Raw genomic sequence first — 19,241 nt, 5'->3', positions numbered from 1 at the left:
CGCCGATATCCGTCACCAGAAGGTCGTCGTGGTTGGCCTAAAACTTAAACAATCGTTATTCTCTCCGATTCTATACGCAGACAGGATGGCGATACGACTGCCCACATTTGAGCCTCCGGTCTCGCTTATTTATACTGGGAGGTTCCTACCCCATTCTGTGGCATCTAATAGTCAGGCCTACCAGATTAGTGGCTTGCCAAGCGAGTGCGATTATTATTCGTACATCAGAAATATTTTCACGATTATCGTACCCACTGCAACTATGCTTGAAATATGAGCCCTAGTGCCTTTCAGTTAAGCTATAATTTATTCTCGTCCTTACTTTTTAATGCAACGGAATGGATAACGCATCTGACTAAGAGCTCATTTCCTTCCTGTCGTATATATTTTATCCAGAGCTTGGACAACCCAGCAAGAAAATGGGGGTTATGTCCACAACTCAATAATCAAAACCACTACTTGTCTCATATATCTGATCTTTTATTACAATTAATTCTTTCATGCTAATGTTGCAAAATTTCTTGCATTCCACTTAAACATAATAGTAAAACAAGTGATTCTCCACCCAATGGGCATGATATAACATAAGCAGTTTACTATTCTATGATCTCGTAATGTTTCTGTCTATTGAAACTTCCTGGCAGATTAAAACTGTGTGCCCGACCGAGACTCGAACTCGGGACCTTTGCCTTTCGCGGGCAAGTGCTCTACCAACTGAGCTACCGAAGCACTTGGTAGAGCACTTGCCCGCGAAAGGCAAAGGTCCCGAGTTCGAGTCTCGGTCGGGCACACAGTTTTAATCTGCCAGGAAGTTTCATATCAGCGCACACTCCGCTGCAGAGTGAAAATCTCATTCTGGTTTCTGTCTATTGCTACTGTGCACTTTCTGGATTGGTAAGGAATCTTTTGCTACTTCATTCTCTCCCACACTCTCGTAATCTCATTCATTAGGAACATAACGAATTTACCGACTTTCGTGCTGTACTGGGAAAAATCATGCTTGACCCACTAAATTCGCTACTGTCTCATGCAAATCACACAGATTAGATTCACATAATAAATCACACTGACAATATAAAACACATCTCTAAAAACAAAATGTTTAGTTTTCTACTCATTCTGCTTTCCCACATCAAACAATAGTCATCCCAGATTCACACGTCACTGACCCACGTAATAAGTTTCCTACCAAAAAATCTGGAGGATTCATGCACGTCTCCCTGTGCAATGTAACCCTCATGGAGTCGCCAGGTAGATGGCAGACTCACCTTAATTCACTCTCATAGTATCTGAATATCAAGCTGGCGTCACACGAATGTATCTCATAATGGAAGTTATGGTATCTTATTTATTTCACACACAGATCCTCAACTGAATGCTAGGACAAGCACTTCAAATACTTTTTATTGCCTCATAGTCAGGTTGAGACCCACACTGTAATCACCACGTGGAAGTGCTTGCCTCTAATTCAAGTTCTGCACACGGAAATCTTAATTATTTTCAACTTAGATTTACACACACAAGTATTTCATCTTAATACTACCACACGCTAGTATTTCGTCTTATGGCTACAATACGTGGTTTCTTTGTCACTTCCGAAGAATCCTATGTTCCCCATGAATTTTTACCTGCCTATCTTTTTCAGAACAATTTACATCAGCCTCCTACCAAAAGTTTCTGAAAAGAGAAATTATTAATTCATCTACTCCTAAATATTCTACATGCATACCATTTCAATTTAACTTTGTTTTTCTGGAGCACACATAGAGAACGTCTTCACACCTCAGGAACCAGCTACAGAGTGCTGAAACATTGCCATTCATCCGGTCATCCCGCGCTTCCGCAGAAGTGGGGGAGGACCTTGCTACGGTATCGGTCAGCCACATTCCAGGCCCTCTGGTGCTCTGGTATACTTCTTCTCTTTGGTTCAGCCAAAGGTGACCAGAGAACTGTCTCAAAGATGATTATATAATCTACCTTCACTATCTGTGGTCAGCAGACGACCAGCCATTCATTCAGTTCACTAACATTACCAATCTGGATTCAGGGATCTATTTTAAGGAAGTGCACATCTGAATAATTAAACGTACAAATTGCTCTTCTTTCCTACATTGGAATCCAGCTTCGATGTATTAAATAAAATGATGTTATTCTACAAAAACGCTGCTCTGACAAGAACAACAAATTATGTTGTTGTACATCTTTTTTATGTCGGGCAGTACTGTACCCTTTCAATATGCCTTTTCCGTACGCCTCTGACGTAGTTCCTCTGGAGGGGACAAGTGGAGTACTCTTTGATAATTACAACGTCAGCTTTCCTCAGGCCGCTTCGGCCCCTACACACAGGCCATTGACGCTATTGTAACTGCAACGTATGGGCTCTTCACAGCACGTCGGTGTCCTATGTTGCCCTGATTACTCCACATTTGCATATAGTGCCCGCCAGATTGTAAACGTGCCTCGCAGACGCGTTTGCAAAATATCAGCACTGCCCGCACCTACCATCCGATGTGCCAACCGGTCCCTTAACTACTGCCTTCCAGCCACAGCTGTGCGAAGTTTACAAGAATTTCCCAAATCCATGCCTGTACTTATTCGTGTTGCAGCACTATCGATATCGGCAAGCTATTGCTATAGTAACCAATACAGCCATTTCTGCTACGTCTAATTTAAATGAGTTCACATAAAAGCCCATAGAGGGCATTCTACGTATAAAACCGATCAAATCAAGCCTTTTACTGTGTTGTTCTTTATTTTAAACACATTATAATAGGATTTGTTGTGAGCTAAATGTACATAATTTTTGTACGTATTTTTCTTGTAAATTTCAACTATACCATTTAATGTAATAAACCTCACGTAATGAGTACGTGATTGTTTGGCAATGACGTAACGCCGTATGCGATGGACGGGGCTTACAGTATATATTCTTGAGTAATGGAACCTTACTTAGCAGGTGGCGTCCTTACGGATCTTGCTCCGTCCACCGCTGCGAACCGCGATCATGGGTATAACATCTCATTTTGTTATTGATGTAGCTTGTACTGTAGACGTTTCTAGCCATGTAAGCATCTCTTCCTTTAGACATCCCTCTGAACATGTATTAATGTTGTGCTGCAGTGCTTATGGCCTGAAGATCGTCTAAATTTTAGATCGAAACCGGGTGCCAACCAAAATAAAGATCTGTTGCAGACGTGACTGGTTCACTGAATTTTAATAAAGTCTGTAGTCATATAAAAGCTAAGCAAAGCGATTTTCACGCCTCACTGATTCGCGCAGTTTCCCCACTGAACAGAAAGAATTTCTGAAAATACAATGTATGCCATTACATAGCCACTTTCGTATTGTCCTGAGTTTATTGGAGTTCGAGTCTTTAATAGCTGTCGCTTGACACCTAAATGTTGCTATTACCTATTACTAATTGAAACCTTAGTTTAATGTTGCAAGCTAAATTTCATGATCTGTATGGGTTCTCATTAATGCGTTCAGGCGTCTAAGAGATGTGCCGGTTCTGCTGATGTACTGATAGCAAAGCCCCCTTCGCGTGGTCTCCTCTGTCATTACATAGAAACAAATGCCAAATGATTCCATCTGCACAGCTCTCGCATGTCCCTGATGTACATCTACATCTACATCTACATCTACATCTATACTCCGCGAGCCACCTTACGGTGTGTGGCGGAGGGTACTTATTGTACCACTATCTGATCCCCCCTTCCCTGTTCCATTCACGAATTGTGCGTGGGAAGAACGACTGCTTGTAAGTCTCCGTATTTGCTCTAATTTCTCGGATCTTTTCGTTGTGATCATTACGCGAGATATATGTGGGCCGTAGTAATATGTTGCCCATCTCTTCCCGGAATGTGCTCTCTCGTAATTTCGATAATAAACCTCTCCGTATTGCGTAACGCCTTTCTTGAAGTGTCCGCCACTGGAGCTTGTTCAGCATCTCCGTAACGCTCTCGCGCTGACTAAATGTCCCCATGACGAATCGCGCTGCTTTTCGCTGGATCATGTCTATCTCTTCTATTAATCCAACCTGGTAAGGGTCCCATACTGATGAGCAATACTCAAGAATCGGACGAACAAGCATTTTGTAAGCTACTTCTTTCGTCGATGAGTCACATTTTCTTAGAATTCTTCCTATGAATCTCAACCTGGCGCCTGCTTTTCCCACTATTTGTTTTATGTGATCATTCCACTTCAGATCGCTCCGGATAGTAACTCCTAAGTATTTTACGGTCGTTACCGCTTCCAATGATTTACCACCTATGGCATAATCGTACTGGAATGGATTTCTGCCCCTATGTATGCGCATTACATTACATTTATCTACGTTTAGGGAAAGCTGCCAGCTGTCGCACCATACATTAATCCTCTGCAGGTCTTCCTGGAGTACGTACGAGTCTTCTGATGTTGCTACTTTCTTGTAGACAACCGTGTCATCTGCAAATAGCCTCACGGAGCTACCGATGTTGTCAACTAAGTCATTTATGTATATTGTAAGCAATAAAGGTCCTATCACGCTTCCTTGCGGTACTCCCGAAATTACCTCTACATCTGCAGATTTTGAACCGTTAAGAATGACATGTTGTGTTCTTTCTTCTAGGAAATCCTGAATCCAATCACAAACCTGGTCCGATATTCCGTAAGCTCGTTATTTTTTTCACTAATCGTAAGTGCGGAACCGTATCAAATGCCTTCCTGAAGTCCAGGAATACGGCATCAATCTGCTCGCCAGTGTCTACGGCACTGTGAATTTCTTGGGTAAATAGGGCGAGCTGAGTTTCACATGATCTCTGTTTGCGGAATCCATGTTGGTTATGATGAAGGAGATTTGTATTATCTAAGAACGTCATAATACGAGAACACAAAACATGTTCCATTATTCTACAACAGATTGACGTAAGCGAAATAGGCCTATAATTATTCGCATCTGATTTATGACCCTTCTTGAAAATGGGAACGACCTGCGCTTTCTTCCAGTCGCTAGGTACTTTACGTTCTTCCAGCGATCTACGATAAATTGCTGATAGAAAGGGGGCAAGTTCTTTAGCATAATCACTGTAGAATCTTAAGGGTATCTCGTCTGGTCCGGATGCTTTTCCGCTACTAAGTGATAGCAGTTGTTTTTCAATTCCGATATCGTTTATTTCAATATTTTCCATTTTGGCGTTCGTGCGACGGCTGAAGTCAGGGACCGTGTTACGATTTTCCGCAGTGAAACAGTTTCGGAACACTGAATTCAGTATTTCTGCCTTTCTTCGGTCGTCCTCTGTTTCGGTGCCATCGTGGTCAACGAGTGACTGAATAGGGGATTTAGATCCGCTTACCGATTTTACATATGACCAAAACTTTTTAGGGTTCTTGTTTAGATTGTTTGCCAATGTTTTATGTTCGAATTCGTTGAATGCTTCTCTCATTGCTCTCTTTACGCTCTTTTTCGCTTCGTTCAGCTTTTCCTTATCAGCTATGATTCGACTACTCTTAAACCTATGATGAAGCTTTCTTTGTTTCCGTAGTACCTTTCGTACATGATTGTTATACCACGGTGGATCTTTCCCCTCGCTTTGGACCTTAGTCGGTACGAACTTATCTAAGGCGTACTGGACGATGTTTCTGAATTTTTTCCATTTTTGTTCCACATCCTCTTCCTCAGAAATGAACGTTTGATGGTGGTCACTCAGATATTCTGCGATTTGTGCCCTATCACTCTTGTTAAGCAAATATATTTTCCTTCCTTTCTTGGCATTTCTTATTACACTTGTAGTCATTGATGCAACCACTGACTTATGATCACTGATACCCTCTTCTACATTCACGGAGTCGAAAAGTTCCGGTCTATTTGTTGCTATGAGGTCTAAAACGTTAGCTTCACGAGTTGGTTCTCTAACTATCTGCTCGAAGTAATTCTCGGACAAGGCAGTCAGGATAATGTCACAAGAGTCTCTGTCCCTGGCTCCAGTTCTGATTGTGTGACTATCCCATTCTATACCTGGTAGATTGAAGTCTCCCCCTATTACAATAGTATGATCACGAAACTTCTTCACGACGTTCTGCAGGTTCTCTCTGAGGCGCTCAACTACTACGGTTGCTGATGCAGGTGGTCTATAGAAGCATCCGACTATCATATCTGACCCACCTTTGATACTTAGCTTAACCCAGATTATTTCACATTCGCATTCGCTAATAACTTCACTGGATATTATTGAATTCTTTACTGCTATAAATACTCCTCCACCATTGGCGTTTATCCTATCCTTGCGGTATATATTCCATTCTGTGTCTAGGATTTCGTTACTGTTCACTTCCGGTTTTAACCAACTTTCCGTTCCTAATACTATATGCGCACTATTTCCTTCAATAAGAGATACTAATTCAGGAACCTTGCCCTGGATACTCCTGCAGTTTACCAATATTACGTTAACTTTTCCTGTTTTTGGTCTCTGAGGACGGACGTTCTTTATCAACGATGATAATGTCCTCTCTGGTAAGCCGTCAGATATTTTATCGTTTCGCCCAAGGGGGGGTCCCTCTAACCTAAAAACCCCCCCGTGTGCACGCCACACGTACTCTGCTACCCTAGTAGCTGCTTCCGGTGTGTAGTGCACGCCTGACCTGTCTAGGGGGGCCCTACAGTTCTCCACCCAATAACGGAGGTCGATGAATTTGCAACCATTATAGTCGCAGAGTCGTCTGAGCCTCTGGTTTAGACCCTCCACACGGCTCCAAACCAGAAGACCGCGATCGACTCTGGGCACTATGCTGCAGATATTAAGCTCAGCTTGCACTCCGCGTGCGATGCTGGTTGTCTTCACCAAATCAGCCAGCCGCCGGAAGGAACCAAGGATGGCCTCAGAACCCAAGCGGCAGGCGTCATTCGTTCCGACATGTGCTACTATCTGCAGCCGGTCACACCCAGTGCGTTCAATAGCTGCCGGAAGGGCCTCCTCCACATTACGGACGAGACCCCCCGGCAAGCACACCGAGTGCACACTGGCATTCTTCCCCGACCTACCCGCTATTATTCGACATTCGACAATGGTCGATTTCTCACCGGCTGAACAGTTGGTCCAATACATGTGGTGACAAATACAAAATATTCCAGGAAACATCAAGAGAATAGGGAAATAAGTGTTGAAATTTGACAGATTTGAAAATGAAGTTGTAGGTTTGCAAATAAATGCACGGAAATCAGTGATAATATTTTCTAAACTAAATTACTGTACATATACATTTTAAATGTAGATATTAGTCGAAAGTGTTAAGTAGAGGCGGCTGAGTAGTAACATAAGAACCGTTATTATCAGATACTGTTTTCCTGTGTGTTGTAGTCGCTAAAGTGAAATGCATGATCATTTTAATGTTATGTTAACACATGACATAACGTTTGTTTTTCAGAAGACCACCTTTCTACCATGGGAACACGTACGAAAAATTTAGGAATGGGCTACCAGACGAGATGAACTCAATGACATATAATCGCTTTCAATACTACAGTAAACTGAGAGCATACGCACCAGAAGATGAGTCTGCACTGGTAAGTAGGCCTACTTCAACGAAAAATTTTAAATAGAATGGCCAGATGCTTCATCTTTACTTTAGTACTGCCACAAAGAAGATTTGTGCTTATAATACCTATGATGTGATGTGGTTCTGTAGTTCCAGCACGAAATTTATACTCGAGTACATTCACCTCTTATGGTCGTGGTTACTAGCGATGGGTATTGGGACCCAATGGTAGCCGTTTCTAGCCCTGGTAGTGGAATAAACTTTTGTCACCAGGCTATGGGTGACAAAAAGAAGAGAGACGATGACTGATGCTCCTGCTCACCAGGCTGTTTACCAGTGATCTCGATTAAATCCCAAATCTATTCGCAGTAGAGTATGTAACAGTGTTGATGTTGGCCCTTCCTTAGAATGGGGGCGTTAAGCTGGGTCGGCCCATTGCTGCTATATTACATTATATTACATTAAAACTTGTTCCACGGATAATACGAGTAGATACGACACGTCGTAATATTGTGAAACGTGTCAGTTTAAGAAAATGTTTCTTTACGTGCCATAATTCAAGTTCTTTTTAGTTGTAAGTTTACTAATTAATATCTAAAAAAAATCGTCTCCTGAGTAGAGGGAATTGCCATTCAGAAATTCTTTTCTTTTTAAATGTTGGTTGGCTAACTGTCAGACTTTTGATGCTATTTGACAAGTGACCAAAGATTTTCGTGGCAGCATAATTCACCCCTTTCTGATCTAAACTTAGCTTTAACCCAAAGTAGTGAAGATCAGCCTTTCTCCTAGTTTTAAAGCTATACAGATTGCTATTGCTTTTGAATTGACATGAATTATTAATAACAAATTTCATAAGTGAATATCCGTAGTTCCTTAAATAAATTTTTGCAAGATTACCTTGGCTGCCCTCCAGCTACTGCTCTAATTACACGCTTTTGTGCAATGAATTCTATTTTCCTTAATGATGACTTAACCCAAAATATGATGCCATACGAAAGCACTGAATGAAAATTGGCATAGAGGCCTGAAGGCGTGTTTGATGTGCTGGCACTGAATTTCTCCGGTGTCTTTCTTTCTTTCATCGACCTCAAAAACAAAAACGTACATATCATATGATCTCATACGAATCAAAAGGAAACCTTGGCGATTTAGGCGCCTAAAGACACACTTCGCTGCCAAAATGTGACACTCCTTTATTTACACTGAATGAGATCCGTACACGTTCCATTCATCTACCGACATTTTACAATTAGAATCTGGAAAAGTAAGTGAGATTGTGGAACACCGAGATGGGCTTTACATCTCGAAGCCACGGCTATTCTCATTTAACGATAAAGTGTTATCCAGTTTTCGTAATGATTGCGAAAGCAGTCTAACCTGGTAGTTGACTGGGTCTACATACGAAAACCGTGAAGATGGTTGCCTTCTACGTTTGCAAAAACTGAATAGTTCTCTTTTATTATTAACTAAATTTAGAGATAATAGATGTTAAATATTAAAAACTGTAAGCAAAAATAAATCTTTAAATTCTACCTGTAAATTATGTATTTTCACGGACATAATCTCTTCCGTGGCCGAACTGGCTGACAGACGCGAATGCGATTTTCCCAGTTCCCGTGATTGAGATTTCGAACCTCGCTGGTCGAAAAAATTTTCACCAGCCCTGATTCGTTGACGATTAGAGAAGAGGCGATGGCATATATTTCTTGAGCACCGAACTGTGAATAATTTCTTGGGTTAAAGCGTCCATAAATATGCAAGTACATCACTGCATCCATACACGCTATGAAAATGTACTTACATGTGTATGTTCCACATCTCCTACTAAACGACTGAACCGATTTCAACCAAACTTTATACAAATACCACTTACTGTCTGGGAAGAATCGCTGTGGAGGATAAGGATCACCTATCAAATGGGTGGAGGTGAGATGAAAAAGCAGTTTAGGCCACGACATGATACTCATACTTTATTCATCCAGTATTTGAAAATGAGAGCACTTAGTGACTTGCAACGAAGTTTACATATAATTTCAAACCTTTATGAATTTTTTTCTCGCTGACAACCCCAACTTACTACATTTTCACTCTTCATGCAGTAAAACTGCCGCATGAAGTACAACTCTTTCATTTATTACTTTCTTAATATTAAATCTATTCGAAACACATTTTGCAGGCAGTAGCCACATATACCACTCGATGTACCTACAAAATTATATCATTGTACGACATATATGTAGTTCAAGAGATACGATGACAAACATTGACTGCGTGAAAATGAAACTGCAGGCTGAAATTCGCTGGAGATAACAGATGAAATATGTGTACACATTGAAATATGTTAAACATTTGTGAAATATATTTCACATTTGCGTACGTAGGCAAAACTATAGGTAAGAAGCTCGTCTTAAGCCCCTGAAACGATTTCAGCAAAATCTGGTACACATATCAGTTACGATCTGGAAAGAAATATTGTGGAGGGTGAGGGGCAGGTGGTTTAGAGCCACCAGTCTCCTGTTGTCTAGTGTGTGTGTGTGTGTGTGTGTGTGTGTGTGTGAGAGAGAGAGAGAGAGAGAGAGAGAGAGAGAGAGAGAGAGAGAGAGGGGGGGGGGATGAGGGGGGGGGGATGGCAGAGAGAGCAGTAGGAGGAGGTTCACAGAGTGAGGGGGAAGGATGAAATGGACTAATAGAAGACTGGAATAAATACGTACCTGGGCGACGCCGGGTACTTGGCTAGTTTCACAATAAATCACAACCCTCATTCATTCGTCACGTAAAGAAACATTAAATAATATTTTGAGGAAAATGTTTGATTACGATCAAAGGACGAGGAATAGCATGTACTGACGTAAGTTATCTCACTCTTTTCAAATATGTTTGTTACCATGTATGAATTCTACATAAATGAGGAACAAAATGGAGAAAATTTCTGCAAATAATTTTACTGAACAGTGCTGTTTACAAGCAGTTTTCTCTGTTCTTCCACGCGTATAACAAACGAACAAACAGACAACGCAAAGATAAAATAGAGTATAAATAAATAACCCAGTTAAGACAGTGAGACCAATACCGTAACATTCCTCACAAGGATAACAGTACACGTGCACAAGACATATTAGAGTAAATAATTGCTTTTCTACGAAAGACAAATGATTCTGTATACGATGAGAGTTTATGATGAAATAAGGAGGGAGATCTATTGAGATTCTGTAATAGCTGACTGATTAATGCCTAACCAGTCGTGATCGCTAGAGAAGTACCATGGGGGCATCTATAAATTAAGATTATACAAACAGGCATAGTTAATGGAACAAAACGTGCGTTAGGGGCACTCAATGAAGACCTGTAGAAGTATAGGACGTTTTCTGAAACACGGCGTAATTGTCGAATGAAGTGTAGGGTGGCTGTCTAATTAGGTTATAACTGCTTGAGATGTACAACTAATAACTTTCATAATAGAGGACAAGCAGGGTATTCTACTTTTTTAGAATCGATTCAGTCGGAAGCAATTATTGTTTCTTGTGGAATAAATATGCCACGGCCTTGATGAAAGAGTCGACCTGACATTCATTTAAACTAATTCAGGGAAACAATATACGCAGTAAAACTGGATCGCCGGGCAACAAGTTGAACTCCAACAATCAGTAGACCACCTTTAACACAGGTGAAGCCAAAAATCGTTATTGACTGTAGCAACAGTTCTTGTTTTTCAGCACTCTGTGATGATTATGCCACTGGCGAAACGACCTGTATTTAGTCATGGAACAGTGTATGCAGAGATTTTGTAGCACAGTTAATGTGAATCAGAAGTAATAGGGAAAGGATGATATTGAGACACATAGCTGCGTAACCGAGTAATTTGAATGAACTGTCAACAAACAGGCATTAGCAGTACTCCATACAATACTATACAGTGAGTATGTGATGGATAAAGGATGAATAATAAATATAAGACGTGCTTATAGACAAAAATTACAAAGTTAGTCATCTTACAGAAATTAACATTCAACGTAAGTGGATTTAGATTTGTTGGTGAACGTTTATAAATGAATGTCATAATGTTCCGTGCAAACGTCTCTCACACTCTGAGTTAATGTGCTGGTAATGTTCGTTTCATTTTGTTAAAAAAACTGAACTGAGATGTAATAATCTATTTTATATCAACATATTCCTGTCTCTCATCCCGTAAACATGAACGTTATTTCATACAGATAAAAAAATCATAATTTTGTTGTCGAAAAGCATAAAAAATTAGAGTGGAAAATATAAACTAAAATTAATAACTCCATCCGTTATGGCTTCAATATACCGATGCGCGGTAACTTATATTTTTTTGTTCCTTTATTTCGTTACAAATCATAGCACACACATCAAAAAAAAGTTTTGCATCACCCCAGTTCCCAGAACTCCTGAAGATAGACGTTGACTGTGAATACTATATTACATAGGCAGTCCCTTTGACTGTTCTGAGATGTCACTAAACCCTCCCAAAGATGTAAACAACCATGCATGTGCAGCGCCTATTAGACGGAGGGGGTCCAACTGCCGATCAGTTCTAGTCATTCCACCAGGAAGGAGGTACACGGATCGTGTTGGCTGTAGTTCAACCACGCCTAGACAGTCAAAACCACGATTAGTTCGCGTCCGCTTTCTTACTTTGTGTCAGGAAGGGCCCTCAACAAGTAGAGTGTCCAGGCATCTCAGAGTGAACCAAAGCGATGTTGTTCGGACGTGGAGGAGATACAGAGAGACAGGAACTGTCGATGACAAGCCTCGCTCCAGCCGCACAAGGGCTACTACTGCAGTGGATGGCCGCTACTTGCGGATTATGGCTCTGCATCTTTGCAAACACGACACCATGCAGCGCCGTACAGATCGGCCCAACAACATGCCCAATGGACTGCTCAGGATTGGCATCATGTTCTCTTCACCGATGAGTGTCGCATATGCCTTCAACCAGACAATCGTCGGAGACATGTTTGGAGGCAACCCGGTCAGGCTGAATGCCTTGGACACACTGTCCATTGTGTGCTGCAAGGTGGAGGTTCCCTGCTGTTTTGGTGTGGCATTACTTGGGGTCGACGTTTGACGCTGGTGGTCATGGAAGGCGTCGTAACGGCTGTACGTGAAATCCATCCTCCGACCGATAGTGAAACCATATTGACAGCATCTTGGCGAGGCATTCGTCTTCATGGACGACAATATGCGCCCCATCGTGCACATCTTGTGAATGACTTCCTTCAGGATAACGACATAGCTCGACTAGAGTGGCCACCATGTTCTCCAGATATAAGCCCTATATAACATGCCTGGAATAGATTGAAAACGGATGTTTATGGAGGACGTGGCCCACCAACCACTCTGAGGGATCTACGCGGAATCACTGTTGAGGTGTGGAATAGTCTGGACCAACAGTGCCTTGATGAACTTGTGAATAGTATGCCACGACAAATACAGGCATGCATCAATGCAAGAGGACGTGCTGCTGGGTATTAGAGGTGCCGGTGTGTACAGCAATCAGGACCACCACCTCTGAAGCTCTCGCTGTATGGTGGTACAACATGCAATGTGTGGTTTTCATGAGCAATAGAAAGGGTGGAAATGATTTTTATATTTATCTCCTTTCTAATTTTCTGTACAGGTTCCGGAACTCTCGGTTCAAATGGTTCAAATGGCTCTGAGCACTATGGGACTTAACATCTATGGCCATCAGTCCCCTAGAACTTAGAACTACTTAAACCTAACTAACCTAAGGACATCACACAACACCCAGCCATCCCGAGGCAGAGAAAATCCCTGACCCCGCCGGGAATCGAACCCGGGAACCCGGGCGCGGGAAGCGAGAACGCTACCGCACGACCACGAGCTGCGGGCGGAACTCTCGGAACCGAGGTGATGCAAAACATTTTTTGATGTGTGTGTATATAGTTTCTGTCATCATCAGATCTGTAATGAAGATTAAGAAACATAACGAGAGAGGTGTTATACATTATCAGGCAGTAAAAGATGAAAAACCAAAGAGTAATATTTCAAAAAATAAAAGCTCACTCATCAAAACTCAGAACTTGTAAAACATCACTCACTATCTCTGTCAATAAATGCCTCAGAAATTTGAAAGATACGAGAACTAGCCGATAGATGGTGCTCATGTGGGGCACATTGGCTTATTTATTTTCTTTTCGTCTGGTCATACTAATAAAATATCAGACAATCTTATTGGGTCTAGAAATTTGTACCCACAAAAACAGAGCTCTACAAACAACTTTGAACGAACAAACTGAATTTTTTTTTAGAATGTTTGCGTGATGTATGCTAACTGTGACGTCTCTCCTGCTGTTCACTGGGTTCATCGTGCCTCGCGTCTGCTGGGTTGCTGGGTCAGAGAAACTACCGCAAATTGCGTGGCAACAAGCCTCCCTGAGGGGCAAGTTACTAGTTCTTCCGCAAAATGACACTGCATTCCAAAAAAATTTATTTTAGTGATCAGATTGTTTTATTCTTTGTACTCATCCGAACAGCCAGGCGCGTAAACGAGCCGCTATATACAGGGTGGTCTATTGATAGTGACCGGGCCAAATATCTCACGAAATAAGCATCAAACGAAAGAACTACAAAGAACGAAACTCGTCTAGCTTGAAGGGGGAAACCAGATGGCGCTATGGTCGGCCCGCTAGATGGCGCTGCCATAGATCAAACGGATATCAGCTGCCTTTTTCTTAAGAAATAGGAACCCACATTTTCTTTATTACGTATTCGTGTAGTACGTAAAGAAATATGAATGCTTTAGTTGGACCACTTTTTTCGCTTTGTGATAGATGGCGCTGTAATAGTCACAAACGTATAAGTACGTGATATCTCGTAACATTCCGCCAGTGCGGACGGTATTTGCTTCGTGATACATTTACCCGTGTTAAAATGGACCGTTTACCAATTGCAGAAAAGATCGATATCGTGTTGATGTATGGCTATTGTGATCAAAATGCCCAACGGGCGTGTGCTATGTATGCTGCTCGGTATACTGGATGACATCATCCAAGTGTCCGGACCGATCGCCGGATATTTACGTTATTTAAGGAAACAGGAAGTGTTCAGCCACATGTGAAACATCAACCATGACCTGCAACAAATGATGATGCCCAAGTAGGTGTTTTAGCTGGTGTCGCAGGTAATCCGCACATCAGTAGCAGACAAATTGCGCGAGAATCGGGAATCTCAAAAACGTCGGTGTTGAGAATGCTACAACATCGATTGCACCAGTACCATATTTCTATGCACCAGGAATTGCGTGGCGACGACTTTGAACGTCGTGTACAGTTGTGCCACTGGGCAAAAGAGCAATTACGGGACGATGACAGATTTTTTGCAACGCGTTCTATTTAGCGACGAAGCGTCATTCACCAACAGCGGTAACATAAACCGGCATAATATGCACTATTGAGTAACGGAAAATCCACGATGGCTGCGACAAGTTCCACATCAGCGACCTTGGCAGGTCAATGTATGGTGCGGCATTATGGGAGGAAGGATAATTGACCCCCATTTTATCCATGGCAATCTAAATGGTGCAATGTATGCTGAGTTATTACGTAATGTTCTACCGATGTTACTACAAGATGTTTCACTGCATGACAGAATGGCGATGTACTTCCAACATGATGGATGTCCGGCGCATAGCTCGCGTGCAGTTGAAGCTGTATTGAAAAGCATATATTTCATGACAGGTGGATTGGTCGTCGAAGCACCATACCATGGTCCGCACGTTCACCAGATCTGACGTCCCCGATTTCTTTCTGTGGGGAAAGTTGAAGGATATTTGCTATCGTGATCCACCGACAACGCCTGACAACACGCATCAGCGCATTGTCAATGCATGTGCGAACATTCCGGAAGGTGAACTACTCGCTGTTGAGAGGAATGTCATTACACGTATTGCCAAATCCAGTGAGGTTGACGGACATCATTTTGAGCATTTATTGCATTAATGTGGTATTTACAGGTAATCACGCTGTAACAGCATGCGTTCTCAGAAATGATAAGTCCACAAAGGTACATGTATCACACTGGAACAACCGAAATAAAATGTTCAAACGTAACTACATTCTGTATTTTAATTTAAAAAACCTACCTGTTACAAACTGTTCGTCTAAAATTGTGAGCCATATGTTTGTGACTATTACGGCACCATCTACCACAAAGCGAAAAAAGTGGTCCAACTAAAACATTCATATTTCTTTAAGCACTACACGAATATATAATAAAAAATGGGTGTTCCTATTTAAAAAAACGCAGTTGATATCTGTTTGACCTATTGCAGCGCCGTCTAGCGCGCCAACCATAGCGCCATCTGGTTTCCCCCTTCAAGTAAGACAAGTTTCGTGCTTTTTAGTTTTTTTCGTTTGACGTTTATTTCGTGAGATATTTGGCCAGGTCACGATCATTGGACCACCATGTATACAAGTCGAGGTATCCAGCTCCGTCATTACAGCCACATTCCACCTTCCAAGCGTCTTCATGCCTTATCCATCGTCTCCCAGAAAAATTTCAACCAACTCCCTCACGCTAAAGATGAAATACATCCCAAGATATACTCCCCTTTAAAACTTTAACAGTGCTCCACCTCACACGATATTCTCATTTTCTCTCTCCCCAGTCCTCCCATTGTCTGCTTATTCTGATTATTCATTACAGGGTCCTTCTCCATCATGATCAAGATCATTACACCATAGCTTTATTAACATTCTACTCAGTTATTATACTTTAAGTGCCATGTAAAATCATCTAAAATGTTTTAAAATCATAAATAAATTTCCATCAATATGTTTTATGTATTTTAAAACCTCTTTTAAACATATGTAAACTTTGCCTGAAGAGTGATTTTCTCCTCTGTCACCACGCCCCTTCGATAAGAATTGAAATAACAACGAAGAAAGAAAGTGCTGTTGTAGAGATACAATTGAAAAGTAGATTTAAGGAATACTTTTTTTAAAATATACGAAAAATCCTCATGAAGAGATAGAATCACATTATGCGATTATGCATTGACGTCAATTTGTTCCGGGCTAGTACTCGAACCCCTATACCCTGCTAATCGCGAGCAGTAGCCTTAACCACTTCGGCTGTCCGACCAAGCCTCCAGCAGTGATGCAAACTCCCATAAGTCACGTAGTCCCAACCCTTATGCCCGCACAGGGAGACAAATATTACACCATAATTTTAGCCCGTCAAGGAATGGTTAGATACATCATTGGTGGTTAAAATTCTGTGTTTATACGGTGTATCTTCACAGTACAAACTCCCTTCAGACATGCAGCTATGTTGCTGATTATAGCTGTAGTAAACAATACGAAATAGATTCGCATTCTGCGAATATGCATTGGCAACAGCTGTCAGTGACGCATGAGAATTTGTTCCAAACCGCATTTCCCACTTGTTGCGAGCGGTCACTTTAACAACTTAAGCTGTTAGAATATGTCTCCAGGACCGATTCAAGCTCCCCCCTGCCCCCACTATCTCTGTCCATCACCTTCCCCCTACATATCTCTTATCCCACACTTTCTCAACCCATCTGCCCCTCCCTTATTTATTCTCCATATCCTTCATCCCCTACTTTGTATCCATTTCCTACCTTTTTTCTGTCCATCTCCTCCCCCCCCTCTTCTCTCTCTCTCTCTCTCTCTCTCTCTCTCTCTATCTATCTATCTATCTTTCTCTGACCTTATTCATCATCCTTACAAACGGAACCTTGACTGGGAATAGTATACGGTGTTTGAGAGAGACATTTCGAGCTACTGGATCTGTGAGGATAATACCTTTACAAACAGTCTCTCATACTTGAGAAATTCTTGATAGGTTTGCCTCCAAACGTTGTCTATGCTCTTTGTCAGTCTCATTGACTTGAAGATCCTGTAGCTGACTTGCGTTGCGCGTACACCGACCGATATTCGACACCTCAGTGGTGGTATTTCTTCCAAAGAAATAAACCACAAACTGAAATCAACTGTTTGCAACAAAAAAGATGACCATGAATTGATATCAGTTCAGTCTTTCCAACGCACCTGAGATATGATCACCAACCGATAACACATGTATGGCTGTTTGTTTTGTTGACGTTCCAAATTAATTTGTGCTTAAGCTCCAACTGAGCAAGTCGAACTCGATTGTATCCATTGTTCCGGGGTCAGAATGATCGAGCTTGAGAATTTCTATTCGATTTGCCTCCAAATGTTGTCTACGCTCTTTGTCAGTCTCGCTGAAATGACGATCACATAGCTAGCCTGTGTTTCACGAGTAGAGGACAACCTTTGTGCGACCCAAAGTACCATTATTCAAGGTGGTGGCCGTGACGTAAGCTGACGACGTCATCCAAGATGGTGGCCGTGGCATCAGATTATGCCGCAAGTACGTGACATCATGTGACATCAGCTGATGGCGCGATTGGCGTCATTGAATACGGCTGCCGTGATGTCACCTGATGACACGAGTACCGTTACCCAAGATGGTGGGAGAGTGCCACGTCCCCCTGGCGGGAAGTTTGAATTTTGGAGGGAAGATATGTCAATTGGGCTACCTCCACTAATGTTAGAAAATGGCAGGAAAGAAAGGACACTTGGGCTATCTCTACTAACCTTAGCAAATGGCGGGATGACAGGTCAGTTGCGCTACCTCCACTAACCTAATCCTCTCCACTCCCCTATGCCAGAAAATGGCAGGAAGTTCAAATTCCATGAGGACAATGCAACACACCATGGCCACCTCTATTAACCTAAGAAAGTAGCAGGAAGATAGGTCACTTAGGCTACCTCCACTAATCAAAGTCATCCAACTAAGACCTCTTCCCAGGAATTTGTGGGCAGAGAACTCGGCCTATGGTGGACATAAGTCTTTATTTTGTATGCAGTCATTATTTAAACAATTTGAGATAGTACCACCATTTGGTCTGTCCACCATGAGGTCTGGAGACCAACTGACCTAGTACACGGTACTGCCAGCAGAGGGCACTGTCGTCCCTCCCATGATGTAATCCTAGATGGCGGTCTGGGGGGGGGGGGGGGTGAATGGCAGGAAAATGACAGCCTGCGATGGGCTGCTGGAGAGAGGAAGGAGTGTACTTTATTTATTTTCGAGCAATTTATTTAGGGACGGATTTCACATAGTTTATTTATTACACTGATACAAAATACATGCCCTGACATGCTTGGGGTCACGCCACACAGCCTACAGACCTGCAAACTACTCATAAATTACCGAAATAGCGCATGTTAAAGGCTTTGCAGACATGCAAACAACTCCTAAATTACCGAAATAATGCACTACACAGCACACAGACATGCAAACTACTCGTAAATAATGCAGTACACTGATGTGCAGACACGAAATCGACTCATAAATTGTCAAAATAATGCAGTACACAGCATACAGACCTGCAAACTACTCGTAAATCACCGAACTAATGTGGTACACTTATGTGCAGACCTGAAAACTACTCGTAAATCACTGAGATAATGCATATATAACTCTCTGCCAACGTACTCACAATGCTTAAACAGCCAGAAATAATGTAGTGCACAAACACTCATTGCACATTAAAACACGTTCGAAGTACTGTCAACATATCAGAGGCTCAAGAGCGCGAGTGCATCGACACCCCCGCGAGCCACCACTGGACACAAGCCACTGTGAGCCATCACTCTCACGATGTTGCCACCTACAACAAGCAGATGAAAGTCGCG

At 42.0% G+C, this 19,241-nt stretch overlaps 1 protein-coding gene across 2 annotated transcripts in view; it reads left to right on the top strand.

The window, feature by feature from the left end:
- The window catches only part of LOC126184966 (sodium-coupled neutral amino acid transporter 9-like), a 347,307-nt gene that overhangs the window by 170,999 nt on the left and 157,067 nt on the right, over window positions 1–19,241 (top strand). The window contains exon 3 of one of the 2 annotated variants that reach the window (XM_049927662.1): window positions 7,402–7,540. In XM_049927662.1, the coding sequence (XP_049783619.1) occupies window positions 7,402–7,540 (139 nt within the window). The remainder of the gene's footprint in view (window positions 1–7,401; window positions 7,541–19,241) is intronic. The other variant, XM_049927663.1, reaches the window with a different exon arrangement.

The sequence above is a fragment of the Schistocerca cancellata genome, chromosome 4 (assembly GCF_023864275.1).
Source record: "Schistocerca cancellata isolate TAMUIC-IGC-003103 chromosome 4, iqSchCanc2.1, whole genome shotgun sequence".
NCBI classification, from domain to species: Eukaryota; Metazoa; Arthropoda; class Insecta; order Orthoptera; family Acrididae; genus Schistocerca; species Schistocerca cancellata.
The sequence above is the reverse complement of the archived record's forward strand: the minus strand, read 5'-3'. Positions and strand labels throughout refer to the sequence as shown.